Source organism: Somniosus microcephalus, chromosome 21, assembly GCF_052327205.1.
Source record: "Somniosus microcephalus isolate GS21.2 chromosome 21, FLI_Smic_1.0, whole genome shotgun sequence".
Classification (NCBI taxonomy): domain Eukaryota; kingdom Metazoa; phylum Chordata; class Chondrichthyes; order Squaliformes; family Somniosidae; genus Somniosus; species Somniosus microcephalus.
In genome coordinates, this window is record NC_141007.1 from 41,302,518 (window position 1) to 41,323,953 (window position 21,436).

Here is a 21,436-nt window from a genome sequence, read left to right on the forward strand (position 1 = left end):
TTTATTTATTTATCCTCTGTACTGCCATAAATGTCTGCTTGCAGATGCTAAGCCAATCCTCTAGCCGAGAGAACAGGGTACGAATTCTACATATTCCTATGCCACATACTGCATGAATCAGTCAGTGGAAATATGTTAAGTCAGGAATAGAGTCAGGACAAGACATAGAGTAGAATAGTGCACCGGTTCCCTCATAAACCAATTTTTTTTTACATCTGCGATGTTAGTGGTGTTGAAGTGTTGTTTTCCAGTGGAAGGGAAACCTGGAGTCACTGGAGCTTAAAGTCAGTTCTTCTAATTATTTTAACTAATTGTATAAGGTTATGAAATCCCTTTACTTCACTCCTCACCTCACCTTACCCACACAGATCTTGTTGGGCCATGCACCACCTGTAGTTTTAACTCCACAGCGTGCATGCAACGTCAATGGTGGCTGGCTTCCAGTCGGGCGGGGAATGTTGACCCGGAGGCTGCAGGACAAGGTGGTGCGGGGTCGGTTCCGATTCCCGACCCCAGGGAGGGGCGGGCTGCTGGTGGATGAGCTTGGGGGGGGGGGGGTGGGGGGAGGAAGCACTGCTGCTCCTCCCAGCTCACAAGGGTTGTTCCCCGAGGCTGTGCGCGCCTGGTTGCAGCTACCGGGAATCCCGAGCCCTGGGATCCCCGGCCGCCTGCAGTTAAACCTGCACAGCTGGTTAAAGCAGTGGCTTCAGGCCTCATTATTATATTTAAAATGACAACCCGCCTCGTGGCAGCAGGTTGGCTGCCCGCCCCCCATCCCGCCTGAGTAAAAGTTGAAAGTGGGTGGGTTGGGGTCGGGTTTTAGATTTTTTAAACTTTAACTTTCCCCCCACCGCCTCCAACCCACCCATTTTTTTCACATGAAAATTCCATCCCCCCGCCCTGTTCCAGGATTCAAGCAATCCTGCTCGTCAGTTTCCCACTAAGAGATGCGTGATAGCAGCCAATTGACAACTCAATTATTCCTTCTCTTTCTCTCGGAGTAGAGAACTAGGTTGCCTGTGCTCACCATCTCCCTACCACTGGAAGTGAGAAATCAGTACAATAGGGAGATTGAACCAGTGTCTCTTCACTCTACACTGTAGAGATATGTATGATTTTGGAGAATTCAATTAGTTTAAAAAGCTTTTTTTCTCTCTCACATGGCAGCTGTCTTTCATTCTGCCAGTGCCATTTACACTTCATCTAGAGCCATCTTTTGTTTCTTAACTTGTCCCATTACCATCTCCTTTTGCCTTGCACCAGCACCCCTCTTGTCTCTTAATCTCTCCTGCCTTCCACCCTATCACAGACCTTCCCTTTTGTTCTTTCCTCCCCTCCCCCACTCCCTGCCCCTACACTTGCTTAAAAACCTGTTCCATCTCCAGCTTTTTCCAGTTCTGACGAAGGGTCATCGACCTGAAACATTAACTCTGTTTCTCTCTCCTGACCTGCTGACTATTTCCAGCATTTTCTGTTTTTATTTCAGATTTCCAGCATCCGCAGTATTTTGCTTTTGTATTAGTTTGAAAAGCACTTTGGTTTGATTTTATTTTTGACTGAGATTGAATATAATGAAAAGAGCAGCAAGATCAGGGAGTCAATACTCAAGTAATGGGAAGAATTCTTTTTTTGCTGTCAAATATTTTTGCTAATGGAATGTTGGCCTTTAGCTCAAGGGGGTTAAAATACAAATGTGAAGAAGTGAAACTCCAGTTACAGAGCCTTGATGTACGGTGTTCAGTTTTGGGCACTGAAGCTCTGGAAAGATATGGCCTTGGAGCGGGTACAATGGAGTTCACCGGAATGATAAATGTGCTTTAAGGGTTAAATTATGAGGACAAGTTGCATGAACTCAGTTTGTATTCCCTGGAGTTTAGAAGGGTGAGCTACTCAAAGTCTTTAAAATGCTAAAAGGATTTGATAGGGTAGATACAGAAAAGCTATTTCTTCTGATGGGGGAATCAAAAACAAGGGGGCTTAATCTTGAAACTAGAGCAAGCCTATTTAGGAGTGAAATCAGGAAGCACTTTTTCCACACAAAAGATAGTGGAAATCTGGAACTCGTTTCCCTAAAAGGCTATTGAAATTTTAAAGATTGACTTTAATAGGTTTTTGTTAGGTAAGGGTATCAAGGGATATGGAGCAAAGGCGGATAAAATTGAGTTGAAATACAGATCATACATGATCTAAAAGAATATCAGAATAGTCTTGAGGGGCTGAATTGTCTACTTCTATTGATATATTCCTATGTTTCCTAGATGATGCATACAAAAGGACCTGTGTTCAATTTCTTTAATCTTGGATTTGTTCCTATTAAAGCTAACAAAGCTTTGTAATTGAATGCAATGCTTTATATTTCATTAGCATTCCAAAACATTTACCCTTTTCCACATTCATTTCATATTTCCATGACATTATGAGTGTGGGTTTGATGTAATTTTTACAATAACTTCAGGAAATGTCATTAATGGTTGTCTTTTCCAGAGGCTGATTTGAGAACAAGATGTGCATTGGACAACTGTACGCTTATTACTCAACCACTCTAGGTGATGTTCTTTTCAAATCAGAAAATTAACTTGTTTGAAAAAAGGACACAAGCTCATTTCTCTTACGTTTTCTAAAACTGAATACAATCTTATTCACACAGCAACACATTACAAATGACATGCAATAGCATCATACCTTTCAACCAAGAAACAACTACAATGGGGTAGATTTTCACCTTTAGCACCGGAGTATAAAGCACTGCCTGAGTGCAGCATAGAGAGGAACATTGGGTGAGATTCCACATTCATAATGGAGCTCATCTGATATTGCTTGCAATTAAATTAACAAAAAGAAAATAGTGTGGGCTCTGTTATGGGCATGTGACCTTCTGTGCCCACTTTTTCTCCTGTACCCAGGCAACGCTTTACTGTCGCCCACTCTAAAATAAAACACCCTCGGTCCTCAAGTCCTTGCCAATTACTACCCCATCTCCAACCTCCCATTTCTTTCTATGGCCCTTAAATTTGTCATCAACTTCCAATTCCATGCCCATCTCTCCTGTAACTAAGGTGGAATCCTTCCATTCTGGCTTCTTTTCTCACAGCACTGAAACAATCCTAACAAATTTCACAGCTGACATCCTCTGTGCCTGCGATAATTCTCATCATTCTCGATGCCTCTATAGCATGTAATCAGGTGGACCATGCCGTTCTCCTCCAATGCCTTTTCTCCATTGTCCAGCTGTGTGTAACTGCGCTTGCATTACTCCATTCCTATCAGAGCATAGCCAGCATGTCTCCTGTGATTATTTCTCTTCCCTCCACCACACTTACCTCACGAGTCCCCAAATATCTCTCTTTGCTGCCTCCTCTTCCTTATCTACATGCTGTTTCTCAGTGACATCATGCGCAGACACAGGATCTACTTCCACAGTCACGGTGATGACACCAAGCTTTACCTCTCCTCATGTTTAAGTATCTCCATAGCTTTGCCCCACCTTTTCTCTGCAACCTCTCTAGTCCTATAACACCCCTCCGAACACAATGTTCCTCTCACTCAATCCTTTTGTGCATTCTCCCGCCCCTTCACCTCAACATTGGTGGAAGCACCTGCAGCTGTCTGGGTCCAACACTCTGAAATTCCCTCCCTAAACTCATGTACTCTCTTCTTCTCTTGATCTTTAAAAAAACTTCTCAAGACTGATCTTTTTACCCAAACTTTGGTCACTCCTGCAAATCCCTCCCTTCTTGGCTTGACATTCATTTCCCTTACACCTATCTGTGAAGTGCTGTGGGACAGTTTTTATGCTTAAGTTGCTATATAAATGCAAGTTGCTGTTGTTATTGCTAAATGAGAAAATCTTTGGATGAAAGAGTCATGTTTGTCTTATTGTATGGGGACAATGAGAATCTTGGTTTATCAAGACAAGTCAGAATTCTTACAACAACAACTTGTACTTATATAGCACCTTTAACGTAGTAAAACGTCCCAAGGCGCTGCACAGAAGTATTTTAAGACAAAAATTTGACACCGATCCACATAAGGATAAATTAGGGCAGGTGACAAGGTAGGTTTTAAGGAACGTCTTAAAGGAGGAAAGAGAGGTAGAGAGGCGGAGAGGTTTAGGCAGGGAATTCCAAAGCTTAGGGCCTAGGCAACAGAAGGCACGGCCACCAAAGGTTGAGCGATTATAATCAGGGATCCTCAAGAGGGCAGAATTAGAGGAGTGCAGGGGGGTTGTGGGGCTGAAGGAGATTACAGAGATAGGGAGGGGCGAGGCCCTGCAGGAATTTGAAAACAAGGATGAGAATTTTGAAATCGAGGCGCTGATTAACCGGGAGCCAATGTAGGTCAGTGAGCACAGGGGTGATGGGTGAACAGGACTTGGTGTGAGTTAGGACATGAGCAGTCGAGCTTTGGATTACCAGAACTAAATCTGAGCAACCAGAGCTGTGATTTATGCCATGGGAATGTCTTTCATGTTATTGCCATCTCCTTAATGTAAACAAAACAAATAGATTGAAAGTTTGACAGATCTTACACTTTGCAAAGTGAGGTGTTAAATGTTAACTCCTGTCATCCTTCATGTGGCGTGAGTGAAATAATATAACATTATGAAGTCACACTTTGGAGAAGGCGTGTTAAACATTGCTTTCTCCATAATTTTTCCTTAATGGTTCATCAATCAGAGAGATTACAATTGTCGGTTCCCTCGCCTGTCAATGTGTAGAAATTAGCATCTCAAGTAGGCTGTTGTAGCCACCAGGCAACTTTTTGACAGTTATCGAGCAAAGGCAATGAAACAAAGACATCTCATTTAGGACAGATGTTTCCCATTGAATATGATATCAGGATTTGACTGAGCAGCTCCAGAACAATGAGTCCTTTCAGAGACACAGCCAGCTGAAGGCAATTCCTAAAGTGGATTTAACTTAACTATCTGACATTGCATCAAATACATTACAAAAATATACGACAAAATCTTTGTTCAGGAAAAATAAAGGCCTTCAGGGCATTTTTATTGGAGAAGCAGAAAATCTTACTTATTCAGTGCCATTACCTAGTAATCCCTGGAGCCGTTAATTATGGAGAAAAAGAAGCACTCAGTTTTTTTTATTAATAGAGGAATTTCAGCACATATTGTTTCACGAGAACAATGAGTAAGAAAGTGACCAATGCTGTGAAATACCAGCAGGAGATGCAGAAGTAGGAACTATGGAGAATATAGAATCGAATAGCTTTAGTTTTGAGCAGTGCATTTTCAAAAGGTACAAGGGTTCAGGTTGGTGTTCAAGGTGCTATTGCACTTAGGCACATCATATAACAACTTAACCTGTCACCTATGATCTTCCTCTTCAGAGTCAAATTATTAAAAATTGCTGGATTTAAAACTATTATTCCCATATCCATCTAATCAGACAACTGCATTTTCACACTCATGCTAAGTGGCATTACCACAAGTGTAAGACTGTAACACTTTGTTAAGTTATTCTCGAGGGAATTCCAAAGTTATTCCTGTCCAGAGGGGTCCAAGAATCAAGAAGTAGTTGTGGACCCTCCACACTCAGATGTGGACTGTTGGAATTTCAGTCAGAATGCCCCAGAACAAATCCGACCCTTAGATTTCATTCAGATTAATCTACGCCCATTCCACCGATCAGCAAAAATAGTAGATAGAGCATCTTTTTTTAAATTTCAGGCCTATCTGACTCAGGTGGAAGGGAAAATATAACCAAATCAGTAGGGAATCCACACTCAACATCCCAGTGTGTAGGTGTACCTTACAGTCAGCTTATTTTTCATACACTATGAAGTAAGGTACAGACACCTAATATTACTCACAAATACTATTTGCACCAGCAATAAAATTTGGGGAGTTTTCTTACTATACTATAGGGTTTTCATAAAGTGTGACTTCAAAATGTTGTATTATTTCACTCATGCCACATGAAGGATGCCAGGAACTGTATAAGACAATTACAGAACTATACGACAATTGTGTTATTGTAATCTCTCCTATACCAGGCATAGGGTTATGATTATTAAAACATGAAATATGGCAATCGTAGCAGAAACAAGCACTGAGAATGTCTAAAAGAATATTGATATACCGTACATGCAGTCACAAATCTAATAAACCATTTATCTAAACATCCATCTAACTGGCAGATATATTCACTGGATATTAGAAAATATCTGACTACAGCAATCATACCTTTAGTACAACATTGTGCTGTAGAATTTCAATAAGCCCAAGATTTTTCAGTTCATTACAACAGTGGTGGTCTTTCATTCTAAATAGTGCTAATTTTACACAATTCTATGCACTATTATTTTTCACCTTGTGCTTTACTAATCCAACAGCAGATGTTTCTAATAATCATTATAGTTGGCAATCGCTGAATTAAAGGAAAAGAGTGTCATTTTAATGTTATTTCAGTCTTATTCCAGTTTATCACATAATTATCAGCATTTTTGCATTGCATAAGACAATAAACTATGTGTGAACAGCGTGGGATAGTGCGTTTCTGTCCAAGAGTATCATGCAGAGTCTGTGGTTTACTAGCCCTCCCCCTCAGCTCATAGAATCATACAGCACAGAAGGAGCCTTTGCAGCTCTTTGAAAGAGCTATCCAACTTGTCCCACTCCCCCGCACTTTCCCCATAGCCCTGCAAATTTTTCCTTTTCAAGCATGTAATCAATTTCCTTTTGAAAGTTACTATTGAATCTGCTTCCATCACCCTTTCAGGCAGTGCTTTCCAGATCATAACAACTTGCTGCGTAAAAAGAAAAATCTAATTTCCCCCTCTGGTTCTTTTGGCAATTACCTTAAATCTGTGTCCTCTGGTTACCGACCCACCCGCCAGTGGAAACACTTCCACGTCTGGAGGCAAGAAGTGATGCAGTGCTATGGGATACTGTTCTGCATTCACTCCTTTCACATTTGGAGTTCAATGTCTCACGTAGCTCATCACATGAATGCGGATCTCCTCGCTTTACAGATATTTATGCTGAGGTTTAGTGCTACAACTTGGGCTCAGCATTTCCACTTATTAGCCACCCCAATGCCCCCCACCCCGGCCAACCTCAGTGGAGCTATCCCATTAATACAGCTGGACAGTTCCACTGAAAAAGAAACTGCAATTATTCGCATCTCTCTGTTGCCAGTTCCCACCTTCCCTCCTGTTGTTAATCTTTGATACTAACCAGTGTTTGCAGAGAAACTTTTAAAATAAAGATATCTATTTTCATGTTTAATGTAGAAAACAAGTACAGGAAACTTTCAATTTACCGGCACCTAAATAACCGGAAGTCTCGGTTAACCGGCAAAATTCAGGAGTAGGTTCAGGTAAGTTTTACTTCATATTGTACTTGCCTTCCTCCATCTGTTGCTGTGCAAGGGTGTGGCTGCAGCTGTTGCTAAGCTACAGAGACGCTTGGAACTTGTGGCCATTGTTCTGAACCTGTTGCTAAGCAACAGGGTTTGTTGCTTTATACGGAGCTCTCATCTCTCCGTATCTTTTAACTATAGCTTTCGGTTATCCGGAATTTTTGATGAACCGGCACCACGTCGGTCCCGTCGGTGCCGGATAAAAAAAAGTTTCCTGTATGGAATGGGGTGGCAGCAACAGAGGTGGGAAGTTGAGTAATGAATCCAGTTTCTAATTTCTACCTACTTGTATTTCATACATTTGCAAATGGGTATAATGACTGCCGATGAAATTGAATACAATGTATTATACATTGGCAGAAAGATTTAGAGAAGCAATAATTGATGCTAAGCTTGCTAGAGTAGAAGCTGAAACAGATCTGGGCGTGATGTTAGTCTTGAGGCATAGAATGTCTACTCATTCTGGTGCAGCAACCTATCAAGTGAACAGAATGTTGTAGAATTTTGAAACTGTATCTCAGTCAGGCTGCACCCTCTGTACTGTATTCAGTTCTGGTCACGAAGACAATACAAAGAAGGGGCTTGAGGCTGATTCCTAGTGGTGGAGGACTGAGTTATGAGAAATGTCTAGTGAAACTCAAACACCAGCTTGAAAAGGGAATGAATGGGACAGGACTTTATAAAATATTAAACACAATAAGAAAAGGTAAATCCAGCATACTATTTTAAGTTAAACAATGATTGCAGGACAAGAAGATAAATTGGTCACTTCAGAAGGGGTGCAAATGGCTTTGCGACTGGGCAGGGCGCTGACATCGACTCTCGTTATATTCGGCGGGAGTTTTGCAGCGGTGCTACGGCATTGTGCCCCCGATCTCCTTCGCCCAGAGATTGTGACCACATCGCCGTGCGCATCACCCCGGCAGCGCCCGGACCAGACAGTGACTTCCGCCCCCTGCAGCAGCGCCGGGCGAAAACACCGACAGCTGCAAGAGGCGCGCATTGGATGGACGGCTGCTTCAGGGACGATGATTAAAGGCGAGGTGGTCGAGGTAAGAAAAAAAAAATCTTACCTTTCCTGTTCTAGTTTTTTTCCACAGGTTGCTGCCCGCGATCAATCAGTCCAGCACTCTGCTTGAGTGCCGGGCTGATTGCGTGGGATCGCGGCTGCCTTGGTGGTCCAGGTAGAGCCTGCAGCGATGGCCCTTCCCTTTTAGGGAGGGAAAGAGCCTTTGAACGCGGCAGTGCTGCACGCGCTTGATTTAGCACTCCACTTCCCTCTTGGGGCGCTAAAACTCAATTTCGCGATGTTAACGCCCCAAAGCGGTCAATACTGAGTTTTTCCCCCTATGAATGAGCACATAACACAATTATATCTGCAGACACATTTCCTCCTGAAGACACTGACTCCTTTCTGAGCTACATTTTCCTGAGCACCCATGTGGTTTTCTCCAAGTGGCCATTATTTACATATGAGCCTTGGCATTAAGTGCCAGCATGCTATCTGACTTCAAGATGTGCTCAACATATGCAGATAACTGAACACAAACCCTTCAATGTCACTCCTTGGTTTCAATGAATTACCATCAAGAATACAGACTGAAACTGATCAATACAAGTATAGTGTCTCACTATAGCCAGGCAAAAAACTGATTACTGCAAATATACTGCCGTAAGCACAAATTACATTGTGACACTGACCTCGGGTCTTCCTGCAACACTGCAACATCTTCAACAAATCAAAGACCACTTGCAGAAAGACAAAATGTGTGAACTAATCATGGAGTATCATGGAGAGGGAGAGTCAAAAATGTATCCAGTGATAGGACTCAGCAAAGAGTTAGACAGTCTTAGCAGGAATGGATCCCTGGTGCAAATTTGCCAAAACTTCATAGAACCCGTGATCCGCGCAGTGATGGCAGGTTGACCATGGCAGGGAGTAACAGATCGGTTTGAATGGAGAGGGTGTAATTACTTATTTATGACAGTCTATTTTTCAAGATCATAGAATCACAACAACAACAACTTGTATTTATATAGTGCCTTTAACATAGTAAAACATCCCAAAGCACTTCACAGGAATATGAAAAGACAAAAAATTTGACACCGAGCCACATAAGGAGAAATTAGGGATGGTGTCAAAGAGGTAGGTTTTAAGGAACGTTTTAAAGGAGGAAAGAGAGGTAAGTGAGGCGGAGAGGTTTAGGCAGGGAATTCCAGAGCTTAGGGCCTAGGCAACAGAAGGCACGGCCACCAATGGTTGAGCGATTATAATCAGGGATGCTCAAGAGGGCAGAATTAGAGGAGCGCAGATATCTCAGGGGGTTGTGGGGCTGGAGGAGATTACAGAGATAGGGAGGGGCGAGGTCATGGAAGGATTTGAAAACAAGGAGGAGAACTTTGAAATCATAGAATGATAAAACACAGAAGGAAAGAGCTGTCCATTTAGATCCACCACTCTGCACTTTCCCCATAGTCCTACAAATTTTTCCTTTTCAAGTATTTATCCAATTCCCTTTTGAAAGTTATTATTGAATCTGCTTCCACCATCCTTTCAGGCAGTACATTACAGATCACAACAACTCACTGTTTTTTTTTCCTCATGTCCCCTCTGGTTCTTTTGCCAATGACTGTAATTCTGTGTTCTTAGGTTACCGACCCTTCTGCCACTGGAAACAGTTTCACCTTATTTACTCTTTCAAAATCCTTCATGATTTTGAACACCTCAATAAAATCTCCCCTGAACCTTCTCTGCTCTAAGAAGAACAACCCCAGCTTCTCTGGTCTCTCCATGTAACTGAAGTCTTTCATCCCAGGTACCATTCCAGTAAATCTCCTCTGCATTTTCTCTAATACATTCACATCCTTCCTAAAGTGTGGTGCTCAGAATTGGCCACAATACTCCAGCTGGGGCCTAACCAGTGTTTTATAAAGGTTTAGCATAACTTCCTTGCTTTTGTACTCTATGCCTTTATTTATAAAGGTAAGGATCCTGTATGCCTTTTCAACTTGTCCTGTCACCATCAAAGACTAGTGTACGTACACCCCCAGGTCTCTCTGTTCCTGCACCACCTTTAAACATTTAATTTATATTGTCTCTCCTTATTTTTCCTAGCAAAATGAATCACTTCACACTTCACTGCGTTAAATTTTATCCGTCATGTGTCTGCCCATTTCACAGGTCTGTTTATACCCTCCTGAGGTCGGTTACTATCCTCTTCACTATTTACTACATTTCTGAGTTTCATGTCATGTGCAAACTTTGAAATTATGCCCTGTATACCCAAGTCCAGGTCATTTATAGATAGGTGGACATTGCAAAAATGTTATTCCAGATCTCTGAAATGACAAAAAAAGGCATGCTTGCAATCTCTCACTTGGTGTCGGTTATCTGTTTGAAAACAACCAACAACAACTTGCATTTATATAGCGCCTTTAACATAGTAAAATGTCCCAAGGCGCTTCACAGGAGTATAATCAGACAAAAAAAATTGACACCAAGCCAAGGAAGGAGCCATTAGGACAGGTGGTGGCTTTTAAGGAGCATCTTAAAGGAGGTGAGAGAGGTGGAGAGGCGGAAAGGTTTAAGGAGGGAATTTCAGAGACAGTCAGACTGTACACAGGAAAACATAAAGTGATTGATCTGATAATCAAGCAGATGGTAGGATGGGACAGCAGTGCATGCCCGATCTGTCTGGAAGACATAATTGATTTGAAAAATGATTTACTTGCCTGTTGTGAAAAGTAGCAGGGCTTCTTGAAAGAAACTTGCTTCATCAAGAAAAAAATATTTGTTCTGAGATATGAGAAACTGTCTGGACCAGATACAGCTGAACAGTAGCTCTCAATCTTCCAGTTCATCTGTTGCAACACTTGTCAAAGTTACTGCATTTAGGTGGAACTCCATGCAGCTTGCATGTTACACATTTCCAAGACATAATTATAAGCATTCTACAAAAAGACTCTAACGCTTTGCTATTTTGGTCTCAGAAAACAGTTATCTTGCCAATGAGAGTTAAGCACTGTATTGTTATTTTGCTCAGGGTCAAAGAGCACATTGCTCATTAAAACAAAATGAAATAAAAATTTCTGGTAAAGCTCATTTCTGCCCACTTATTTTATTATATTATCTGCTTGGCACTGCTTTGATTAGGCGGTGATCAGATGGGACATTAAAATACAATACTTTGGGAGGTCACAAAACCTCAAATGTAGAGAATTAGAAGGGAACTCGTCTCTTTTTTTAAAAAAAAGGCAAATTTAAATAATTTACACCTACAATTTCTAAGCCTTACAAAGTGCTGTGCAGTTGCGTAACATTGTATACAGATCAGTTAAATGTGTTCTGGTTGGAAGATATGCAAATTACCAAGCTATTAACAAAATTACACTCCATTATCTGATCAAAAGAGCAGTGTTTAGCATCGCAATACTTTAGTTAATAAATCCGAGAGGACGCCTTTTTATTTGTGCACATGAAAAACAGCCCAAGCAAAACTGCTTTCACCATCAAATTAATCAATTTATTAGAGAAAGGTAAATAAAGCAGAGGTGTACAAAGGGAAAAGTATGAAGCAACCTAGACTTGGATAACTGGAGAAAGTAAAAGAAGAACCTATCATTTAGAAAACCTCCCATGAGAGAAACCTAGCAATTATTTCTTTTAAAGAAGGAGTGATGTCTAGGGGTTTGGTGGTGGGTGAAATTTTTTTAAGAGCAAGACAAATAATAAAAATACACCACACTGTGCTTATTAGCAGGTTGATGTATTTTTTCCACAGTTAGCCTTCTGATTCTGATTGGCTCTGGGCTTAAGGCGACATGCCCAGGTGTCACTTTGTTGTGTTTCCCTCTCTGTGCCCACACAGTGAGAGGGTTGGCCCTTGTCTCCTTTCACAATCAGTGATTCACTAATAGGCCCATCAATAAAACCAACTGCATTTCCACCCGCACCCCCCCCCCCCATCCCCCAGCCTTGAGCTGCAGGTTTAAAGAAAAGGGAGGAGAAATTCTCTATCGCCCCATTTGGGGCGCTAATTAAGTTTGAAAAGTTAGCGCCAGGCGCCAACAATTTCAATCTTTTGAAAAATTCGCCGTTTGTGCCCCAAGAAGGAAATGAAGCACTAAATCAAGCTCCACTTCCTTCTTGGAGCACAATCGGCAGCAGGCGGGGCGGAGACTTCAGCAGTGCTGCACACCGGGCCGTGCAGCGCTGTCACGTTCAAAGGCTCCTTCCCTCCCTTAAAGGGAAGGGCCATTGCTGCAGGCTCTGCAATATAAAAATTACCTACCTGCACCACCAAGGCAGCCGCGATCCCACGCGTTCAGCCGGCATTCAAGCTGAGTGCCGGGCTGATTGATCGCGGGCAGAAACCCGTGAAAAAAACTGGAACAAGAAAGGCAAGTTTTTTTTAAAACTTAATCATCACCCCCGAAGCGGCCGGCCGCCCGATGCATGCCTCCTGCAGCTGGCGGTGTTTTCGACTGGTGCTGCTGCAGTGGGCGGAAGTCAATTTTGGGTCCAGGGCGCTGCCGGGGCGATATGCATGGCGGTGATATCACGATCTCCGGGCAAAGGAAACTGGGGCGAAATGCCATAGCAAAGCTCCTGCCGAATATGGCGGGAGTTGATGTCAGCGCCACACCTGGTCGCAAAGCCATTTGCAGCCCATTAGCGCCCCCTGGGAGTGCTAATGGAAGGCGCAAATGCACCCAATTTCGCCCCCAAGATCTCCAACTCTTCGCAAAATTAAATGAGACAATTAACTCTTATTTTCTCCATTGGAAATCGATTGTGAGCTGCAACAATCCACAAACTGGCCATCTGACTTGAACCCTCAGCCAACATCACTAAAACAGATTATCTGCACATTGCTGTTTGTGGGACCTTGCTATGCGCTGCTGCATGTCCTACATTACAACAGTGACTTCAAAAGTACTTCATTGGCTGTAAAGCGCTTTGGGATGTCCAGAGGTTGTGATAGGCGCTCTATCATTGCAAGTTCTTTCTTTCTTTAATGCACATCTTCGAAACTTGCAGTTTTTAAACCTATGCCAATTCACTGTTTTAATACACATTTAAACAGATTACTTCACCTTTTTATAGAAGGATAAAAACTCCTGAAATGTGATGGTACTCATGCTCAAACTGTATACTGCTCCTTGACTACTGTGTCCAGTTCTGATTACTGAAACGTTGCATTTTCAGTAAATGTCCATACAAAACATTCCCTTCCAGTGTCAAATCATTCCTCTTTCTATTGTTCCAAATGCCACATCTATGCTGCACAACCTTATGTTAGGAACTGTTAAATTGTGTTCTGCTGCAACACAGTTTTTTCATGATGCTATAGTGGGCCACAGTGGTTCACATATAATGAAGGAAGCAGGTACCATGCATCTGCTTCTAATATGTTATCAGATCAGCCAGGATTTGCCCCAGAAGAATTCTGATTAACCAGTTCCTGAGAGCAAGAATTAGCAGAGGCCACCAGAGCACAGAATAGTCCATCAAGGGTGGATATAGAAAGTAGAAGTAATATTCCTTTCAGTTACAAGTTCAATGCAATCAAGGCATCCTATTTTATGGAACATACTCTGGTGTCAAGACAACTGACTGCCTCACAAAGAGGACTTTAAATTTTAATGCTGGAAAATTCCAGCGACTGGCAAATGTGCAGGCAATTGAACGGCATTGGCCTGGAATTTTCAGCCAGCGGCGAAGTGACGGCGCTTGCTGCTGACCTCAAAGAACGCTGCCCACAAAGATCTAGCAATCTCCATGGTGTGAATTTCAGTTCTCCCGACGGTAATTTCATGCTGGCGTCAAGTCTAGGGGATCTCCAACGTCCAGCAACAGTGATGTCATCAAGCTGGCTAAGCAGCTAATCACACTGAAGACAGCAAACCAGGAAGTAAAATGCACAGATTTTCCTTCACTTTATAATCACTTTAGAGAGTGAAATAAAGATTGGGACCTACACGTGGGATTAAGGTAGAAGCTGAAATATCATAAGCAAACTTAAAAAAATATATATATATATGAAACCATGGCATTTTTTAAATTTGATATTCCACAAACATAATATTAGATTCTCAGGGCCAGAACAGTTGCACAGCAGTAATTATGAAACAGTATGCCATTAAAAACCCAGTTACACCTCATTCAACAAGGCTTAACATTTTCAGGGTTGTTTTTTTAAGAGCAATATTGCAGGGTAAAAGTTTATGTTCTTGACAGATCAGTGATTTCTCAAAGATTGCCGGCTCCGGGGAGTTCAACAGCGCACCCTGTGGAGAAGCGTAGAATCACCGACAGCAACTTCTGGATTTCCGCGTTTATGTGCGCTATCTACAGAAGTTGCTGTCAGTTTCAGAGGGGTAATGACAGCGAACCAGGACAGTTTTGCCATCATTACCACCGCAAAATCCGGGCCGTTATCTTTATGTCTGAAGGGGTTATTGTTGAACAACTGTGCGTAATTTTTCTCACAATAATACCACACACAAGTGACGTAATATATTTATAGCACAATGAAGCTTTTTCTCCGTGCTATTTTTACAGTTTATTACAGCAATAAAGTTACTATGAATATTTAAGTACATCTATTACTGCAATATCAGTGTTTGCTTCAACATCATCACAGCGTGAGCTAAAAACTTACAATAAAATATCCAGGTGCAGAGTCAATCATTTCCCTGAACCTGTCAGCAACTTCAATGTTAAACTCAGGTTTAAACTTCTACCATTAGTTCTCTTTCAGTTGGAAACAAATTGATTTAAAGTTCTCCATCAGTTACTGACTCCTCATATCGATAGAAGGACATCATCACCTCAAGTCCAGCAGAAAGGGCCAGAAATTAGCCAGATATGTTGGGTCCTAGGCCTTATATTGTGAATTCCACAGGGGTCGAGTAAGGGGCGGAGCTTCCACCCAAACGAAACAAAGCCAATGGCATAGGATAATCCGTGGCAGCGTAACAGGCCTTTGAATTGGCAGATGTGGGTCACACACCTGGAGAGGTCTGGGCATGAGTCACAGTCGGGACCCCTCAAAGACTGAAAGAAAATAAATTCATATATCAGCCCCCTTACAAAGGAGACAGAAGGAGGGCACACATCTCTGATCTTTCAGGGGGGACGGGATACCCAGCACCACGCCCTCCCCAGGCCCTGTGGCGTGGACTGAATTTTACAGCAGATCATGGCGGGCGCTAGGTCCAGATGAACCTCTATTGGCGCAGGGCGACCACCATTACTAGGGTAATGAGGTAATGACTCCCTAATCCCAGAAAGTCTGCTGGGGTCAGCAGTGGGCATTCCTGGCATCTCAGCACTTATATTGGGATGTGACTCCCATGGAATTTCAACTGCAGAATCTATAGGACAGTTTGACATCATGTTTTAGAGATTTTTAGAACACAATTCACTCAAAATAATAAGGTTTGAAGTTTGGTCCTTCAGGCTGAAGGACTATTCCTTGATCACCCTCTATTCTACAAAATGGTGCCTGTGTTATATTGTGCAGGTGAAAGCACACCCACTCATTTTTATTGTAGAATCAACCATGAATATCCTTGAACTGAGCATGTGGTGTAAGCGACACAACTGTGCAACACCCACACATACAAATGGAAAGAATATTGTAACTGTACCCTGACTTCTTTGTCTAATCCTTCTGTATGTTGCTAAACACTCCAAGGCTCTATCTGGAGTCAGTATTTTTTAAACCATGGCTATCCCATCTGCAATAATGATATCAAGCTTCAAAGAACTGATTAGTCACAGCATTCATTTCCACTGTAGAAACGTTTTGTCGAAGCTATTTTCAACGTTATAGTAATCAAATAAAACTTATAAAACATGATTTCTAAAATACATTCCAACTTCTTCAAACCAAGATTTTCATGAACTTGGCAGAAAATATGTCATTGATTTCCTAACGCTTTAAAAATAAACCAACAAACAATTATGTTATTCAATTCAGAGCATTTTTGTAGTTCCTCAAAAAAATGAGTGCACTCCCCTCTTTACCCCCCACCCACCTCGCACACTGTTCACTGGCTCTACCATCCCAATGTCTCAATTGAGCTAGCATCCAGAAGATGGATGAAACCAGGCCTTTGCCAATGTTTCCAAGGCTATTAGAAGGTGCAGGCAGTGCCTATTTGAATAATTTGAGTACATTATATACTTTAGTAGCTGATATAGTCAAGTAGCCTCTTTAAGTAGGTCAGCTACATGGTTTGTTAATGATATAACTGGACAGAGCCAGTCCCACAGACGGGCTGGATTTTCATTCAGCAGTCGGGAAGGAGGTGGGTCTACAACTTTTGGGTTTTAGTCCCGCCTCCATCGATTTCCAGCCAATCCACGCGATTTTCCCTTGATTGACCTTGTTGAGCCCGCCCAGCGGGCTCAGCAGGCCAATTAAGGGCCACCCGGCAACAGGTGACGTCACAGACTGAAATTTCATCTGTCAAGAGGTGTTGACAGAAGAAATATCAGTGTTTCACAGCTGTTTAAAGCTGTCAAACACTGACAGTCTGACTTCTAACCTGAGTCCTTCTACACAGACTCAGTTAGAACTCTCACCGGCACCGAAAGCTGAAGGCTGTCACTTTTGACAGATCGCGGCCATTCTGCTTTCAGTGCCAGCTGAGTGATGGACTCCTGACGCCTGGAGGAAGAAAGGCTGTTAAGGTAAGTACAGGTAATTTACACTTCTTTACACACTTTAGACACACTGTAGACACACCAAACACACCCTCAAAATAGGGATTAGGCTAAAAACTGCCTGTTAACTACCTGTTAACAGGCAGTTAATTGGCACTAATCCCTTCCCGCCTCGGGTCGGCGGGTCCCAGTGCGGGGCGGGTACCCGCCTCCTTTGAAACTTACGTGGAGGCAGGTTTTGGGCGGCATGGTGTCAGGACCCCCGAATTCGGGATTTTTGCCACCGCATGCCTAAAAGCCCACTTCACGGCACACTGAAAACCTGGCCCACAGTGTTTTACTTTGTGAAACATTATTCAGAAAGAGTCAATGGGTAGAAAGGAAACGACTCCATATAATGTGAATAAGAGGCATCATTACCATGCCTCTGTCTGGTACTTCCTCCGATGGCATAAATACAATCAAAGACATAGGGGAAGAACTCACATCCTCCAACAGCTTATTGAAGCACCAAAATGCTACATGTTAAAATAAAGGAAAATTCTTATACTCACATGTATCGGAGTTCAGATTCTCTTCTAACCAGTATATCTCTTATCCTTTCAATTTTAAAAAGTTCATCTTCAATGTCATCCACTGTTATGGTAGAATCTGCCATTGATATAATATCTGTCTCTGCAAAGCAAGTGAAGGCATCAACGGTGAATAATTTGCACATTTGAATTACATAGAAATCACTATACCATTACTTTTTAATTCAGAATTAAAAAAAAAAATTATATAATATATACAAGATCAAAAATAATCTTCTAATTTGCTGGGGGAAGGGGAGAGGTCGGGTGGAAGGTAGGGGAATTTGTTATGTGTTTTCCTATCTATGAATGGTCTTTAATAATTAGTATCAAGCTGTTGTAATTGTTTCATAGGAATAGTTTGCACCACTAAAATTAAAAGCACAAATAATTTATAGTCCAAAGAAATCAGCGGTTGTTTCAAACATAAACCCTGAGAAGTTAAAAACTAACTTTAAAATTCACTGATATTGATGATACCCTGAATATTTTCAACAAGCTAAATATTCAGTACAGCCATACAAAATGGCAAGTTGCCCAGTATGTGTATTCATGTCTCCTGAGAGTTCTGTGCAATGGATAATAGTCACAGCATACTGGTTAAATGTATAAAACTATCATAAAGAGATCAAACTTTTGTGTTTTGGGGCCAGCATTAGATCAGACACTTGGTTCAACTATCTGACAGATGGCTGCTATTTCAATCACTTACTATGATCTGACCCATCTACAAATGTGGTTGGGAATGGATTGAGGTGTCCCACAGTGTTCTGAAACTGTTTGCATTCACAGTGTACATCAATAATTTGGAATATAGGGCTAGAGGGAGTGGTGTCCAAATTTGCAGATCACCTCTCCCCTTCTCTGCAACCTCCTCTAGCCCTCCAACTATCCCACCCCCACAACTCTTGGTTCTTCCAACTCTGGATTCTCTTGCATCCCCTCTTCCTTTGCCCCACCATTGGCTGCCGAGGCCCCACGCTCTAGAATTCCCTTCCTAAACCCCTCTGCTTCTCCACCGTCTCCTCATTTAAGATCCTCCTTAAAACCCGTCTCTTTGACCAAGCTTCTCATCACTTCTAATACCTCCTTCGATGGCTCAGCATCCTTCCTTGTCTTATTATGCCCTTGTGAAGCACCGGAGGATATTTTTCTACACTAAAAGTGCTATAAAAAATGCAAGCTGTTGTTGCTATCACTTGTGTGGAGGATAAACACCAACATGGATTGGTTAGACTGAATGTCCTGTTTCCATGCGTAATTTCTATGTAATTCTATGTAAAAAGTTAGTGCAACATTGAAATCGCTATTATATTTATCATCATAGCTAAACAATACCACTGACATCTGGGACAGACTATAACTAGGTTCTGAAATTACTACTGAACTCCTGAAAACTGAACATGGCTAGCTGACTGAATCCTGGATCTAAACAGTGAGGTGATAAATATTAACCTGGAATCACAGTTAGATACATAAAAAATTACACAGGTGCTCTCTTCAATAGCAGTGAGAGATCAGTTTCACTTCACAAATATAAAGAGTTTGTAATTCATAATGCATTCAGTGTCCATGATAAAGAACATTTGGCAGTTTAAGAACCAAATGCTTTTTGAAACTGAACACCACCTTAAATTTCCACGAGGTTTTTAAATTTAGTTCTAGAGTGCGGTGTACAGGTGGTTAACTTTCAAAAAGTGATATTTATATGACTGCTTATGTTATTCACTCCTGTGAGTTAGCAAATGATTTGACAATACTAATTATACTTCACCCTTATCAGGTTAATTTTTTCCTTCACAAATACAGTTCTACTGGGAGATGCTTTGATGAATTCTTCTTTTGTTCTAAGAGGTCACTGGATCGTGATATCAGTATCAGGCTCACCATCAGTTGTGTTACCAGTCTGCACTTGGAGAGGCCCATTAGGATTCAGAGTTCTTCAATTGGAAACTCTCTAAACTGAATCATGTAGTTGCTGTGAATCTCCTTCAAAAAATGATGTCCTAATTCATTTACTATGTAACTAATTGAATAAGACGAGTCATTTAAACTGAAAATCTTGATTGTCACTTTCCTATTAGTCTACTGGAACATGCCTTGCAGATCAGAGACTCATTGATGAAATGGGTAAGTTCAGACTATGTGCCACAGAGGAAATCATGGGCGCTAACCCTACAACATCTCAGCATATGGCGTGGGAAGATGGATCCATGCCTTTGGACAAGTGCCACCAAGACATGATTATAAAGAAATTATGGGACAGGAAGAATCAGAATCTTTTTAATTTAGATTTTGGGGTGCAAGCCATTTATGTTTAGGAAAACAAGGAAGAAGTTGCATTTATATAGCACCTTTTACGACCTCAGGACGTCCCAAAGCACTTTACAGCCAATGAAGTACTTTTGAAGTGTAGTCACACTTGTAACATAGGAAACACGGCAGCCAATTCGCGCACAGCAAGGTCCCACTAACAGCAATGAGACAATGACCAGACAATCTGTTCTATGATGTTGGTCGAGCTATAAATATTGGCCAGGACACTGGGGAGAACTCCCCTGCTCTTCTTCAAATAGTGCTATGGGATCTTTTACGTCCCCGAGATGGCAGACGGGGCTTCGGTTTAACATCTCATCCGAAAGACGGCACCTTCGACAGTGCAGCACTCCCTCAGTATTACACTCAAGTGTCAAGCTAGATTATGTGCTCAAGTCCCTGGAGTAGGACTCAGAGGTGATGGTGCTACCACTGAGCCCAGGCTGACACCCAAGGCAAGCACTGACACTATCTCACATTGCCCGACCTCTGGCATGTGAATGCTGTACGAGGTACCCCCAAAACAGGTAGTCGGCACTACTTTCATTTTATTGCTCTGTGGATTGGTCACACATGCTAAAGGCTAGTTTTGAGAACATTATACTAAAGCATCTCTCAGTCTGAAAACATGTTCTTACAAACTCAGCCCTTCTTCAAACATAAATTGACTTCCCTGTTTGGTTCAAATTCCCAGACACAATTCATTGGATCTGCCCAGCAGCCAGGGCACACATTACTTACTCAATGAAACTTGACAAATTTTGAGCCATTTATTTTCTTGAAGTAAATCTCAGTAAAGTAATTGCCCATTAGCATACAGGCTCAAAAATAGTTTTAATTAGAAGGGTAATAGTTTACTATGTTAAAGCAGTGAGTTATTGAGCTGCAGTTGTCAATTTGAAACTGACACACGGGGATGTAATGCCATAATCAAACCACGAACTAGCAGAAAAGAGAAAATAGCCCGCACTTACTCACACACCCTACAGGTCAGTAACAAAGTATCAGATCCTGGGAGCGGCTGTTCACCCAGTTAGTTATAGGTGGATGTATGGAGCACACAGCATATGGCCAAGTGCAGGAAAGAAAACAAAGGGCAGAAGAGGGGAAATTTCTAAGAGGAAAGTAAAAGAAAATCCCTTTACCATGAAAATTCATCAAGATTGTATTTTCTTTATATTTGCAATTCTGCACATATTGGCCTATTGGAATGTTGCAAAAGCAAAAAGATAGCAAGGTACACATTTACCAAATATATTGCAAAGATTTTTGTGGTCTAATCTGCAATGATTGGATATTGGAAACCAAACTGAGGCAGCTTGGTGATGCATTGGTGCTTGCTTTAGGTAATCAGTTGAACAGATTAGCCTATTTCATCAAGGAATTAGAGGGTAGAGTTTCCGCTTTGATCACAATCGGGGAAATTGCGTCCAAAATACGCTCGACATTGAGCTGGTTACTGTTGTGTATGTACCTTTAAGAGAACAACTGAT

The 21,436-nt window shown here is 41.8% G+C and overlaps 1 protein-coding gene across 1 annotated transcript in view; it reads right to left on the reverse strand.

Annotated features, from left to right (window-relative positions):
* The window catches only part of pik3r6a (phosphoinositide-3-kinase regulatory subunit 6a), a 77,750-nt gene that overhangs the window by 36,450 nt on the left and 19,864 nt on the right, over positions 1 to 21,436 (reverse strand). Inside the window, exon 2 of the mRNA XM_085963481.1 lies at positions 17,610 to 17,730. Within this exon, the coding sequence (XP_085819607.1) occupies positions 17,610 to 17,730 (121 nt within the window). The remainder of the gene's footprint in view (positions 1 to 17,609; positions 17,731 to 21,436) is intronic.